General features: G+C 45.3%; 1 protein-coding gene across 1 annotated transcript in view; it reads left to right on the top strand.

The window, feature by feature from the left end:
• The window catches only part of PDZD2 (PDZ domain containing 2), a 227,294-nt gene that overhangs the window by 24,469 nt on the left and 188,649 nt on the right, over nt 1-14,176 (top strand). Inside the window, 1 exon segment of the mRNA XM_006081480.3 lies at nt 583-1,407. Coding sequence (XP_006081542.2) covers nt 932-1,407 — 476 coding nt within the window. The 5' untranslated portion in view covers nt 583-931.

Genomic DNA, 14,176 nt, shown 5'->3' with positions numbered 1-14,176 from the left:
GGACCTACGTGATGAAGGTGGAGTTAGTGGCTGAGCTCAGGACTGGTGCTGTCCTAGAGTCTCTCTGTGCGGTTGATTGTTATTGCTCCTCTCGGTAGTATTGTAAGAACATAGTTCTGGAATAGAGAGCCTCCCTGTGTATGCTGTTGGATAGATCAAGGCAAATAGAGATAGATTTCAACTTCCTAGGTATGTAAGGTCTTAAATGTTTCCAGAACCCCTCTGCGATCTTCTGTGTCTTGTCACACAGCCTCCTGTTGGATGTGAGCTTGATGGGGGTTGTCCTGGCAAAAGTCATCTCATTTCCCCGCTGGTCAGGGAAACTTCCTGGAGAAAGCCAGTGTTCCAGAGGTGTCTGTCTGAGGGAAGGGGGTGTGTGTGTGTTTGTGTGTCTGTCTGTCTGTCTATCTGTGTGTCTGTGTATACTGCGCGGAGGGAGCCAAGCTGGGGGATGGGGAGCGGCATTAAGGCTTCTGGCTCAGAAAGCAAACATTGCCTTCAGTCATACAAGAGGCCCTGTGTTCTGTGTGAGAAGGCTCACTGTTGTGACTGGAAGGAATTTTTTGTTTTTTCCTCTTCCAGGTGTGAATGAATCCGGCGGAGGCCATGCTGTCGCTGATGAAGGGCCATCCCATTTCTGGGCCATTTGCACGGGCCCTGCTGTGATATGAACCAAGCGAAGACCTGTCGGAGGCTTCCTTCTGTCCCTCGCTGAGCACTCCAGCTGCAAAGATCGTCCCACTGTCGGTGTGTGTCCCGTCCTCCTCTTGCCACGGCAAACAGCCCCGTCTCGAGCAGGCACCCCTCGTCTGCCAGCCTGAACATGAACACAGCCGATGACAGCCAGGGTCCCCAAGGGACGTGGGGCCCCGCGGGGTCCGGCCCCCAGGAGCAGGTCCTCTCATGATGCTGGTGTCTGGGAGTGAGCGCCATGCCCATCACCCAGGACAACGCGGTGCTGCACCTGCCCCTGCTCTGCCGGTGGCTGGAGAACAGCCTGCGGGAGGGCGGGGCGGGGCCGGAGCAGCGGCTGTGCCAGGCGGCCATCCAGAAGCTGCGAGAGTACATCCAGCTGAACTTCGCCGTGGATGAGAGCGCGGTGCCCCCTGACCGCAGCCCCCCCGGGATGGAGATCTGTACCGTGTACCTCACCAAGGAGCTGGGGGACACGGAGACGGTGGGCCTCAGTTTCGGGAACATCCCCGTTTTCGGGGACTATGGAGAAAAGCGCAGGGGGGGCAAGAAGAGGAAGACCCACCAGGGCCCCGTGCTGGACGTGGGCTGCATCTGGGTGACGGAGCTGAGGAAGAACAGCCCGGCAGGGAAGAGTGGGAAGGTCCGCCTGCGCGATGAGATCCTCTCCTTGAATGGGCAGCTGATGGTCGGAGTTGATGTCAGTGGGGCCAGGTAAGTGGCGGGGTTTCCTTCAACACTAAATGTTTGCACGTACCTTAGTAGGCTTCGTCCTGAAATGTGGTGAGCAGGAACTAGGGTTCTGTAGAGAGCCCACATCAGCCAACGGTTGTCCTCCGTTCACCCTTGCAATGAACAGATTTCAGGGGTCAGCACACCAACTTCCCACCCACCCTGCCAACATGAGAAATCATCCACACTATTACTTACGATCATAATATAAGGTGATCTGTTGGGCAGTTCATTCTGATCCTTCTCTTGAGTTCGATTTTGAGTTCAGAACTATCTTAGATGATGTTATGGGTTGAACTGTGTCGCCCCAAAACTTATATGAAGAAATCCTAATCCCTGGTACCTCCGCACATGGCCTTACTTGGAAAGAAGGCCATTGCAGATTTAATTACTTAACATGAGGCCAGGTGGTAGTAGGATGGGCCCCTAATCCAGTAGGACAGTGTCCTTATAAAAAGGGCAAAGACCTGCTCACAGGAGAAGATGTGTGAAGATGGGAGTTACGCTGCCACAAGCCGAGGAACCCTCGGAAGCTGGGATCAGGGCCCGGAGTATATCATTCCCTGTCCCCCCAGAGGGAGCGTGGCTCCACCAACACCTTGATCTTGGACTTTTCGCTTCCAGAACTGGGAGACAATACATTTCTGTGGCTTAAACTACTCAGTTTGTGGTGCTTTTTTATGGCAGCCCTAGGGAACTAATACAGCCGATGTTTGACCCTGTCACCTATGGCTAGTCAGTTTTTCCGTCAGTCTCCCCGCCACCCCCCCCCCCCCCCCCATAAGAGTTACTCTGGAAACTAGAGCCCTGTGAATGTTTTTGGAAGAGAACATTGAAAATTGTTGTGTGTGTGTGTTAGCTGTGGGAGGAGCAGGTGCAAAATGTGGAAGATGAGGTCATGGTTTGTTTATTTTAAAAATTAGCTTAGGGTCAATTTGAAAAATTCTTCCCTGGGGAGACAACAGCATTCATAGCCATGGGTTTGGCATCCTTCTGTACCCCCGAGCCAGCTCCAAAGTTAAATCTGTGCCTGTCCCCAAGTCACAGACCCATCACTGCCTTGTCACTGGCTGAGACTCCTGAGGTCTACAGTTTGCTTCCAGGTCCCCCAGTAGCTCTGAGAGCCCCTCATTTTTCGAGTGGGAAGTGCATTGCTCTGGAGTGAACTTACAGAGAACTTTTGGGAATGGAGAGGGATCTTAGTTATGTTTGATAGCACATGCTCTGTTTTGCAGGCATAGCTGGTAACACACAGAGCAAAGTTTTTGTGTGAGAGTCTGTCACCCCTACTCTGGGGAAGACTGGCTTTTCTAGAATGCTCTGTTTACTTTTGTTTGGTGCAGGGAGAACCGGGAAGGCTTTTTTAAATTAGATCCTACAAACACTTTATAGCCTAGTCCCTCCCTCCCTCAGCTAGCTTTCTATAAGTACACCCGCTCTGTTCCCAGAGGACAGAGTGTTCCAAATTGGTAACAAAATGTGGAATTAATTAAAACAACCCACACACGAAAAACAAGTAGCCTTTTCTGAAAAGTAAAAGGGCCCATGTTTCACTTAAAATATATTTTTCAGGATGTGACCCTTGACTGGACTTGCTTGTGCGTTCATAAACTCGGGCCGAGGGCAGTGCAAAGTGCAGGCCTCGGAGGGGTGGACCTGGCTCCCAGACCCATTTACTGGCCATGTGAGGGGCAGGTTTCTCAGCTGTGGAGGCTGATGCTATTCCTCAACAGGGTCCTTTAGTGGATGAGATAAGGTGACTTATATAATGTACTGACTAGGCATCTGGCACATGGTAGGTTTTCAATCAAAGGTAGCTTTTTAAAAATATATGTTTTATGGAAAAAAAATATATATGTTTTTATTGATTTCAGAAAGAGAGAGAGAAACATCAATGATGAGAGAGAATCATTGATTGGCTGCTTCCTGCATGTCCCCCACTGGGGATCAAGCTCGCAACCCGGGCATGTGCCCTGGCCTGGAATCAAACCATGACCTCCTGGTTCATGGGTTGATGCTCAACCACTGAGCCACAGCAGCCAGGCAAAGGTTTTAACACCCAACCTGGTTGACAATGTAACGGAGAAAAGGCCTTTGAGTTTGAGGGACAGAGAAGAGCTTCAAACCCTGGCAATTCACTGAGCAGGAGAGAATAATCTTCAACCCAGAAACCAGGCTGATGTTCCAATATTGAGCAACCAGTATGGCGTGGGTTCTAGCCAATTGGAAAGAATGTCAGCACATGCAAGAACCGGTTTCTGGGCTGGCTGGAGGGCCTGGGGGCTCAGGGTGATTGGCCAACTGGTCTAGAAGCATTGCATACTGGGTGGACTAGCTGAAGATCAGCCCTGGCCAGAAGCAATCTTCAGCACAGTACCCACTGGCTTTAAATTGTGTGTAAAATTAAATTTAGGGTTGTTACAAGCTCAGGCCCCGGTTACCCATGGCAACCTTGAGTTCTGTCTAGGTTATAGCAGACTTAAAACCCAGTGTGAAGAGGCTGCTAGAAGGTGTTACTTGGAGAAATGACTGCAGGTGGTGAGGTAGGAGATGGAAGAAAGGAAGGATTGCCAATTATAGCTTTTTAATATGGTCTCTGGGGCCATTTAGCAGGAGGGTCCTGCCTACCTGCACATGCCCAAAGGCACCAGCGCTCTCTTCAGGGCTCGGAGGTCTTGCTGTCGCTGTTAAAGGGCTACCCCATTTCCAGTCATTTGCATGTAGTTGTAGTAAGAAGTGGTCATCATGATGACCTGGAGATAGTCAGGAAAGGTTAAATGATGTTTAAGAGGCCAGAGAAGCATGTAATACACTTTAGGAGGATTTCCATTACAAAAGGTTAAAGGAAAACCAGTTTCAGCATTTAAAATTCAATTATCTGGAAAACTCGTCATGTGGAACAGCCCATTCCCCAAGGGTGCTGTGCAAATGAAGCGTGCAGACCTTACGCATGTGCCCACTGCATGCTGCTCAGCCTGCTCTCCCCACTGCGAGTTCATTTCATGTGTTCGTTTCTGGGTGGCATCTCGGAGTTCATCCCAGTCCTGTTTTCTCATTGTCCTGAGGAGGAAACGGAGGTTCCAGCAGGTGGTTTCCCGGGTCCAGTTATCTTTCTTAAGAATAGAGGGGGGACTAGAATTCAGAGCCTCTGACTCAAATTTTAAAACTTTCTCTTCAACACTACAAACAGTAACCAATGACATTAGGATAGTTTGTGTGTTTTCTTAACAACTGACAGTTGACAGTGAAAACAAATAGAAAATCAAGATTTTCTACATGTTCTATACATATTTTTTTTATAGCCAGTCTCTAAATGGATGGTGATGATGTCTAGAACGTTTCTCCTCCACAAGAGTTTATCTAATAGCAGCTAAACGTGAACCGATGGCCCTTGGCATGGACAGAGGGAGCTTGCTCTCTCCTCAGCTCTTCAGAGGATCTTCCACCCACATCTGCCCTCTTGTGGTTGAAGCAGAGCACAGTTCGGGAAAGTGCTGGGAGCTTGAGTCAAGTTTATCTCCCATTAGGCTGTATGGGTTTCTCAACTGTGCTGTTAGGATGACGGTTTCGGCCCTCAGAGGTCTCCTAGAATGGCAACACCTGAGCCATCCCTGAGCAGGAAGTCACTCAGGCACCATCCCCCTCCTCTGGGTGCCTGGTGTCGTCATGATGGCATCAGGAGGTGCCCCATCCGGGTTCCCCGCATAGCATCCTCTCCTGATGCTCACAGCCTTCAGGTCCCCTATAGAGAGATGAGTGGTTAGTCTGGTAAACCCACCAGGCTAAGATCTTCGTGATGGTTGGTGGAGGGAAGTTCCAACTGCCCCAGTCCACCTCAGGCCTCCGGAATCAGAAGGCCTTAAGAAAGTGTGAGTTGCCCTCGCCAGTTTGGCTCAGTGGATAGAGCTTTGACCTGAGGACTGAAGGGTCTCTGGTTTGATTCCCAGTCAAGGCATGTACCTCAGTTGCAGGCCCGATCCCCGGCCCTGGTTGGAGCACATGCGGGAGGCAACCAATCAATGTGTCACTCTCACATCAATGTTTCTCTCTCTCTGTCTCTCCCCTACCTTCCATAAAAAAAAAAAAAAAAAAAAAAAAAAAAAAAAAAAAAGTGTGAGTAGCCGAGCAATAGCAAACCCTTTGCTGGCCAATGGGTGCATTCTTTCAGAAACTTGACCACTTTGGCACACCCTTAGTACCAGCCTGCAAGCGATGTCCAGAGCCACTTCCAGAATGGCTCCTCAAGGTCCATTCGTCCTATGAGGGAAGAGATTACATGACAAGAGCCACTTTCCAGGATTTAAACGGGGTTGAGGTTGTAGAGCTCCATCCACAGATGCTCTTTAATTTCATCCCAGTGACCTGCCTCACCTCCGGTCCTCCCATCAGAGCCACCGCTGGTGACTGACCAGCCTTGGAAGATGCAAACCCCAAACATCCCCCTTCAGACACTCGCTTTGAAACTTTTCGCACTGCTTTTGGGAATTGTAATTGTAAACCATTAAAAGAAAAAAGATTAAAGCAGCTTAATGTGATTATAGCGTTATGGGCCTGACTTCATACCCTTCTCTCTGGGGGCACTCCTGGACCATTTTCAGGAATCTTGACTTGTATTTCAATTTTTTTATGTCCAGGTGTTAAAGTAAGTGCTAAGCATTTTTCCTTTCTTGTTTTGAGGACCAGATGCCCTCAAATGACTTTTGAGTTTTTCTTTCCCAAAAAGCCATTGAGTTCCAAGCTCCGGCCCTCACTCCATCTGTCTTCTGAAGCAGAGGCAGATAACCACACCGCCTGGCCCAGCTGTCCCCAATGAACTGGTTGGCCAAGCACAGAGGTTAAAATACTTGAATTTCTGTCTTTTGGTATTTGACCAAGGGTTGCTGCCTCTTCCTAGAGGGGCATAAAATCTGTTATTTTCAGGACAGAAGTATGTATATGTGTGTATATCTCTCGTGCAATTTACAATGGGTTTTAAAGAGTTATATATAGATTCCTTCATGGGACTCTTCTTTGAAATATGATTCTCCTCCAAAGATTTTGAGGGTGTGAGTTTCAGCAACACTATATATAAAATGGGAATGGAGGTGTGACTACTAGTGGCTTTTTGGATGACAGGGTTTAGCAATGTAGAAATGTACAGAGCAACACTCAAAAATGTGAATCTCTGGGTTTTTTGTATCTCTTAGCCACAGAAACCTGGGTGCAGAGTGGTCAGCGGTGGTCTAGTAGCTGACTCATCCCACAGTTACCTTATTCACAGCTCCTTCCTCACCAGAAAAAGGATGACTCTATCGCTTACAATGTCTTTTGGACTTAATTTAGCCATTGCTTTTTTGGGGCTGGAACGGAGATGGAGGGCTGTGCTATTTCCATAGCTGAAATGTGTTTGCTCAGCCCTTTAGGCTGAACTTGAAGGCTATTCCATTTCAATGGGCTGGGGTTTATTAAAAAACTTTTTGATTTGGGGATCACAGATATATTTTCACAAATATCCCTGAAGGAGGCCTGAGCTATTACAGGACAAAGGGAAGTGGTGTCCTTTTTAACAATTCAAGCTCCATGAAGTACAGGTCTCTGTCCAGTTGCATGGCACGTCTTGAGGATTTTCCCTGACTCGAGGATTTTATTCGTCCAGATCTCCATTCCTGTGAAGTCCTCGTCTGACCCAGCAGAATGGGCAGGGAGGACTTAAGTGGCAGCCAAAGGACATGGTTCATGCTCTAGAACAGTGATTTTCAACCTTTTCCATCTCATGGCACACATAAACCAATTGCTAAAATTCTGCAGCACACCAAAAAATATATTGTAGTATTTGCTGATCTGACAAAAAATAGGTATAATTTTGATTCATTCACACTGGATGGCTATTGTTGTGTTGGCTGTTGTCATTTTTTTATTTGACAATCTAAGGGAAAAGAGGTCAGTGCTCCTGACTATGCAGTCGGGTATTGCATGTTTAAAAAATTCCTGTTACATTCGTATTAAAAATTGCTGCTCTAGAAAGTTCATTGTCCAGGTAGGAAGCCCAAAAAGATACAGAAGGTAAGGGGGGAAAATTATTAGCATCCAAGACATTTTTTAATCTTAAAAAAAAATTAGGAAATTGAGTTTGACTAATATTTTTAATATGTTTTTATTTATTTTAGAGAGAGAGGGAAGGAGAGGTAGATAGAAAGGTTGATGAGAGAGAAGCATTGATTGGCTGCCTCCTGCACGTCCTCTACTGGAGATCGAGCCTGCAACCAGTGGATCTAACCAGTGACCTCTTGGTTCATGGGCCGACACTCAACCACTGAGCCACACTGGCTGGACAGCTTGACTAATATTTTAGTTATGGATCAACACTGGTGTCCTTACTCTGTATGTCAGAGTGCCCCATGCCCTGTGTGGTATGTGGCGTGTCCTACAGGAAGAAGGGGCGACCCACCAAGGCCCCTCACTGGTTCATTTGTTTTTTACTTATTTCATGTAGCCTTAACTCAGTGAAGTAGGTTTATGGATTAAATTCTTTCATTTTAACTAAATTGATCTTTACCAAATGGACAGATAAACTAAAATTCTTGAGGGGAATAAAAGAGGATCAATATATTATTGTATTAATAGTATTAATTATATATTAACTAGGGGCCCAATGCACGAATTCGTGCACCTTGAAAGGAACTGTGGGCCGCGAGGCTGTGGTGGGTCAGGGGTGGGTCTCGGCCCATCCTTCGTGCCTCCGCCCAGCCCCTCCCACTGTGGCCCCCGGTCCCCTGTCTGCCGGCAGCCCTGCTCCCGCCGTCACTGCTCCATGTGCTGACAGTGCCGGCCCCGCTTGCACCCACTGATGGCTCAGAGAGATTGGGGCTGGCACTGTCAACAGGTGCAAGCAGCGGCTGCTGCCCCGATCGCCCCTCAGGAGCAGGGGGAGGTGGAGAAGCCCTCGGGTGATCGGGACCAGTGCTGGGCGTCCACAGTGGGTGCAAGCGGGGCCGGCGCCGGCAGTGGGTGAGAGCGGTGGTTCTGGTGCCAGCAGCAGGTGCGAGTGGGTACATCACCGGCAGCGGGTGCGAGAGTCAGCTGCCGGCCTCAATCGCCCCTCAGGAGCAGGGGGAGGTGAAAAAGCCCTGAGGGGCGATTGGGGCCGGCGCCAGGCACTGGCAGCAGGTGCGAGTGGCAGCTCCAGCACCAGCAGCAGGTGCGAGTGCTGGGCAGGACTGTGGCACACGGGAGCAAAGAATTTTCAGTAACCACCAGAGGCTCACCCCGATGACAACGATCGGCGCCCCGCCTTGGTCTGGCACCCCCGTTCATCTCCACCATCCTGCCACAGCCAATGCCCGCCATGTTCTCTGCTCTGCCACTTGCTGCCAATGCCAGCCATGTTCCTCGTGCGCCCCCTGGTGGTCAGCGCATATCATAGCGACTGGTTGTTAGGTTGTTCAGTTGTTCTGCTGTTTTGGCCTTTTTGCATATTAAGGTTTTATATATATAGATTATATGTTATTATATTATGTGTTTATAATATGTGAATTGTTATATATTCTTATATAGTATATTTATAATCATATATAGTATATAATTAATATATTACCTATACATATAAAAGCATAAAATTCAAATCGCACAGTGGAACAACTGGTTGACCAGGGGGCAGATGCTCAGCGCAGGAGCTTCCCCCAGCCTGCAGGCCCAGGCTCCAATCGGCCGGTGGGGAACCGGGAACCGAGGGTGGGTGGCAGTGGACGCAGGTGGTGCCGGGGCCCCGATTGCCCCGCCGATCATCCCACACACAGAGGGTGACTGGCAACAGCAGCGGGGGGAGGCGGGGCCAGCTGCCAGCAGCCAGGGAAAATTGGCTCTGATAGCAGGCCAGGCCTAGGGACCCTACCTGTATACAAATTTTGTGCGCCGGGTCTCTAGTTAATAGTAAAAGGCTAATATGCAAATTGTCCTCTCAACCAGGAGTTCAATCGGGAGTTCGACCAGGGGCCAGGGCTGGCTGGCCAACCTCCTGCGGCCCCTCCTCCCAGTCGGCCCTGCCCCGGATCGGTCCCCCTCCTGTTTGAGGGCGGGGTCAGCCAGCCAACCGCCTGCGGCCCCTTCCCCTGATCGGCTCCCCCCCAGATCAGGGGCGGGACCAGCCAGCCAACCACTCATGGCCCCTCCCCACAGCCGGTCCGGCCCAATCGGCCCCAATTGGGGAGGGTTGGCCGGACCCCACCCATGCACGAATTCATGCACCGGGCCTCCAGTATTATTAATAAAATAATATATCAATTCTTTTTTTTCCCCTGAAGAACTTTATTTTTTTTATTTGGTGATAGTTAATTATAATAGTATATAATTCATTATTATATATGTAATTAGAGGCCTGATGCACAAAATTTGTGCAGGAGTAGGCCTTCCTTCCCCCAACTGCCGGCACTGGCTTCCCTCTGGCACCTGGGACCTGGGCTTCCCTCACAGCCCCGCTTCGTCTGGAAGGTCCGGAAGGACATCCAGTCTAATTAGCATATTACACTTCTATTATTATAGATAAGCAAACCTTAAGAAAACGGCTGGGTTGACCCTTTTGTTACTACTGGTATGTGCTCAGCCATATTATGAGGTAAGATGATGACAATCTTTTCAGATTGAAAAGAGATCAGACAAAACAAAGTTTGAAGCTATGAAGAGACTATGTGAAATATGCATTTCCAGCCTCTATCATTAAAGAAAACCCTTACCATAAGCCTAGATATGCCAAGGTTTTGGGTTTGATTCTGGGTCAGGGCACATACAGAGTCAACCTATGAATGTATATAAAGGTGGAACAACAATGTTTCTCTCCCCCCTTCCTCTCTCTCTAAAATCAATCAATTAAAAAATAAAATAAAATCTAACCTTTTGGAACAATACAAATAGTTGTAAATGTTTGGCAAATGTTTAAAATTATGCAGTACTAAATTTAGGCCAGAATTTTACTAAACTGAATATTTAAGAGCCTATTTGGAAATTTTTTTACTTAATTGCTTAAGGCAAAAGATCTTATCCCATTAGGAAATCACTCATTCTTCCTGCTGTGGTGAAAACAGCTAAAATGAAGCATGGAAAACTATAGCTACAAAATAAAATGCCCAATTTTGTCGGCAAATTCTGCTAGAAGATGCATAGAAACATTGTTGGAATTTTAAAGAAACAGCATGCAGTGTGGGAGGTTTGCTAGGAAATTGGAAGGAAGTACTGCTGCTTCTCACATGTTCCAAATAAGCGTACAGCAGGTCCTTGAACAATGTTGTTTCCTTCAAAGTTATTTCATTATGACATGGATGAGATGCCAGAGCAACTTTCCTCCTATTACATCCATTAGCCTCTGGTTAAATTGGTTTTGTTACACATCATTTTGCTTAAAGTCCCAGGACCTGTGGATGACGTTAACTGAGGACTTTTTTTTTTTTTTTTTTTTAATTTCAGAAAGGGAGAGAGATAGAAACATCAATGATGAGAGAGAAGAGAATCATTGATCGGCTCCTCCTGTATGCCCCACACTGGAGATTGAGCCCCCTAGGCATGTGCCCTGACCAGGAATAAAACTGTGACTTCCTGGTTCATAAGTCAATGCTCAACCGCTGGGCCACGCTGGCTGGCCAGGCTGAGGATTTTTTTTATTTATAGGAATGATTTATTTAAAGAAATATTACAACATATAAAAATTACATAAAGTCTCAATTTCCAGTAATACGGTGGTAGATTTGATACGATGCATAATAAAAAAAAACTTTGAAAATCCACATAATTCACAAAGTACTACCCAATTTGATCACTAAGTCATTAGTTCATAGCAAACCTTACAGAACAACTTCATGTCAGCCAGGGCCACTGCTTAATTCTGTTTCAATAATGCAACTGAACAACTACCTATTTGTGAGTCACTAAAGGAAAGAGTTATCAGAACAGATATATTTTCAAAAGTCAGTGATGTGGCTACTTAAAATAATGCTTTAGGGGAAAATTATACAAGATAACAGCTGCTTTGACTAGAATAAAAATGAATTCAGAGTAGTTTACAGAAGTAGTCCAAACATGAAATTGATTGACCATATTGGCCCAATGAAAGATAATGCAGCAAAGAAACTAAAGACAGAAATGCCAAAAATACTAAAGAATGTTATCAGTATGGTTAATTTTATAAAAATAAGGCCTTTACAATTAGTAGAGCCCTGGCCAGGTGACTCAGTTGATTGGAGCACCGTCCTGTACACTGAAAGGTTTCATGTTTGATTCCCCAGTCAGGGCACATACCTAGGTTGCAGGTTTGATCTCTGGTCGGGATGTGTACAGGAAGCAACCTATCAATGTTTCTGTCATCAATGTTTCTCTTTCTCTGCCCTTTCCTCTCTCTCTAAAATCAATAAACACACCCTCGGGTAAGGATTAAAAAAAATTAGTAGAATTTTTACTATGTAATAAGATGGGACATGATCATGAAAATATTTTACTGTTTGGAGGTCGGATGTTTATCTTGAAGCCCAGCACTTACCAGAGGAATCGAACTTAGAGGGTGAGTGCACTTTTTCCTTCTACTGAAAGAGAAGTGTTTCCTTTGTCCACCTTGTGTGTGAAAACCAGTGGTTTTCAGCGACCTGCTTTCTGGAGGTCATCAAGAAAAACACAACATGCATAACCTGTGTCTCCCAGGCAAAGATGATGTAACAACAAATAAGAAGGTAATTACTATTTGAAAGGAACTCATGCTATGGGAAGAGCATTTTCAAAACGGACTTTTGGAAATGTTCCCATATGTATATGACTTTTTTTTTTTTTTTTTTTTACAAATATGCTGTTTGCCAACAAAAAGTTTCTCAGTAATATTTGGAACCTTGAGGACAAAATTTTCCAATTTTTAAATCTTCCAAAGAATTTTTGAGAATTTATATGTTAAAAATCATTTTTAAAAGACAGTACATTTCAGTGCCTTCTCTAGAAAAACTCAACCAAGTTGAAAGTTAACACAAAATTTCAACCAAAACCTTGCGCAAGGGGTGGATGGAGTTGGAAAATAAATATGTATTATGGTTGATTGAATGCTGCCACTGACATGCTTCTTCCATTTGGACCCACCTATCCTTGTGAGATGTCTTTAGCTATGGCAGCCCTTAAGACCAACATCCATTTATTTTGAACTTTAAATTATACTTATGTGGTATTACATCCCAAAGTCTTACCAGGTAAACCAAGTTTTTAAAAACCTTGAAGTATATTTAACAACATAGCTTTTCCTAAAAATAATGTTCACTGAATATTATTTTTTATTAAAGCACTTCAGGTTAAGTTAGCTATTTTACATACCTTTTTCATATGTTTTATAATGTATAGTGCAATGATGCATGCAGGCATTAAATAAATGTACATATAATGGAGGTGCATGCTCACTTTTTTTTTTACTAAGAGGAATGAGAAATTAACATTTTTAGAGTAGTCATCAATAGGTACAGAGATTAGCCTTATCTCCCTAAAGAAATGTCTCACTTGAGATTCTGGGGGTCTATATGTTTCTCATCAACCCTGTGCCCGCTACGGGCTCTCCAGAGGGCTGGTGTCCTTGGGCTCTGCTAGCTGAACCTTCTTCCTAAGCTCTTTCGGTTCCTCCTCACGTGTTTCCCAGGTGGCCCCTGAGTTCCCACCGTGGAGTGTCCTGTCCGGCCGTCCTACCAAACACAGACACATTGGCTCCCTCCTCTCACTCCTGTCACTAGCTGCCTGCTCCCTGGATCATTTCGTGAGCGCTCCTTGGCTCATTATTCTTCCACTTATTTATTCCAGAGCAACATTTTATAAAGCTATTAGTTTATTCCTCAGGCACCCAGGCCCAACCCGCACACTAATCTTAATTTATTTCAGTGGCAACACTACAACAACACTGAAAATAGCATTTTAAAAGAAAGAATGGCTTGCAGTTCTACACTAATTCTCAATTTAATTTTTCTATGTTAAGATCTAATCTATGACCATGCAAACCACTATACTAATGCAACAGGTTTAATTTCATCTCATCTGTGTTCATCTGCAATATGTATACCTTAGGCTACCTTTCTTAACAATTATTTTCATTGGAAAGTAATGCATGCACGTGGCAAAGCATCTGAATATGACAGAAGGACAGTGACTGATATGTCTCCTCAATTCAGACCCCATTCTCTAGTCACTACCACCAACTGCACTGCAGGGCCCCAATCTGCTACTAGTTTAGGGGTATCTTTCCAAGAATTCTCTAAGCATTATCAAGTTCTATGTGTAATTTCTCTTTTACACAGATGGGAACACACTATTCACACTATTCTGCATCTTAACTTTAAAAATAACTTAAGAACCTATCTTAGAGGCTGTTTCAAATCAGAAAAATACTTCACTTCCCTCATTCTTTTTAACACACCAAGGATTCTAACATGATTTATTTAATTGGTCACCAACTGATGGGCATCTTCTCACACTTAAAAACACCTTTCTACCAATTTCCATGATTATATTTTAAATTGATCTATATAAATCAAAAATTTTAATGTAGCTGGCATTTACTTTGATGTAGTGTAGTGGATAATATATACCTAAATTTTTTTATTGCTGACAGTATTACAGATGTCCCCCATTTTCACCCTCTTAGCTCCCATCCCACTAAGTTGCTATGTAATTATCCAAACACCATTTATTAATAACTAATTTTCCTTAATTAAATTTTGAGGCTTGCTTTATTGTGATACATACATACACACATACATACATTTCTATCTCG

This window comes from Myotis lucifugus, unplaced genomic scaffold, assembly GCF_000147115.1.
Source record: "Myotis lucifugus unplaced genomic scaffold, Myoluc2.0 scaffold_0, whole genome shotgun sequence".
In the NCBI taxonomy this organism is placed as follows: domain Eukaryota; kingdom Metazoa; phylum Chordata; class Mammalia; order Chiroptera; family Vespertilionidae; genus Myotis; species Myotis lucifugus.
The sequence above is the reverse complement of the archived record's forward strand: the minus strand, read 5'-3'. Positions and strand labels throughout refer to the sequence as shown.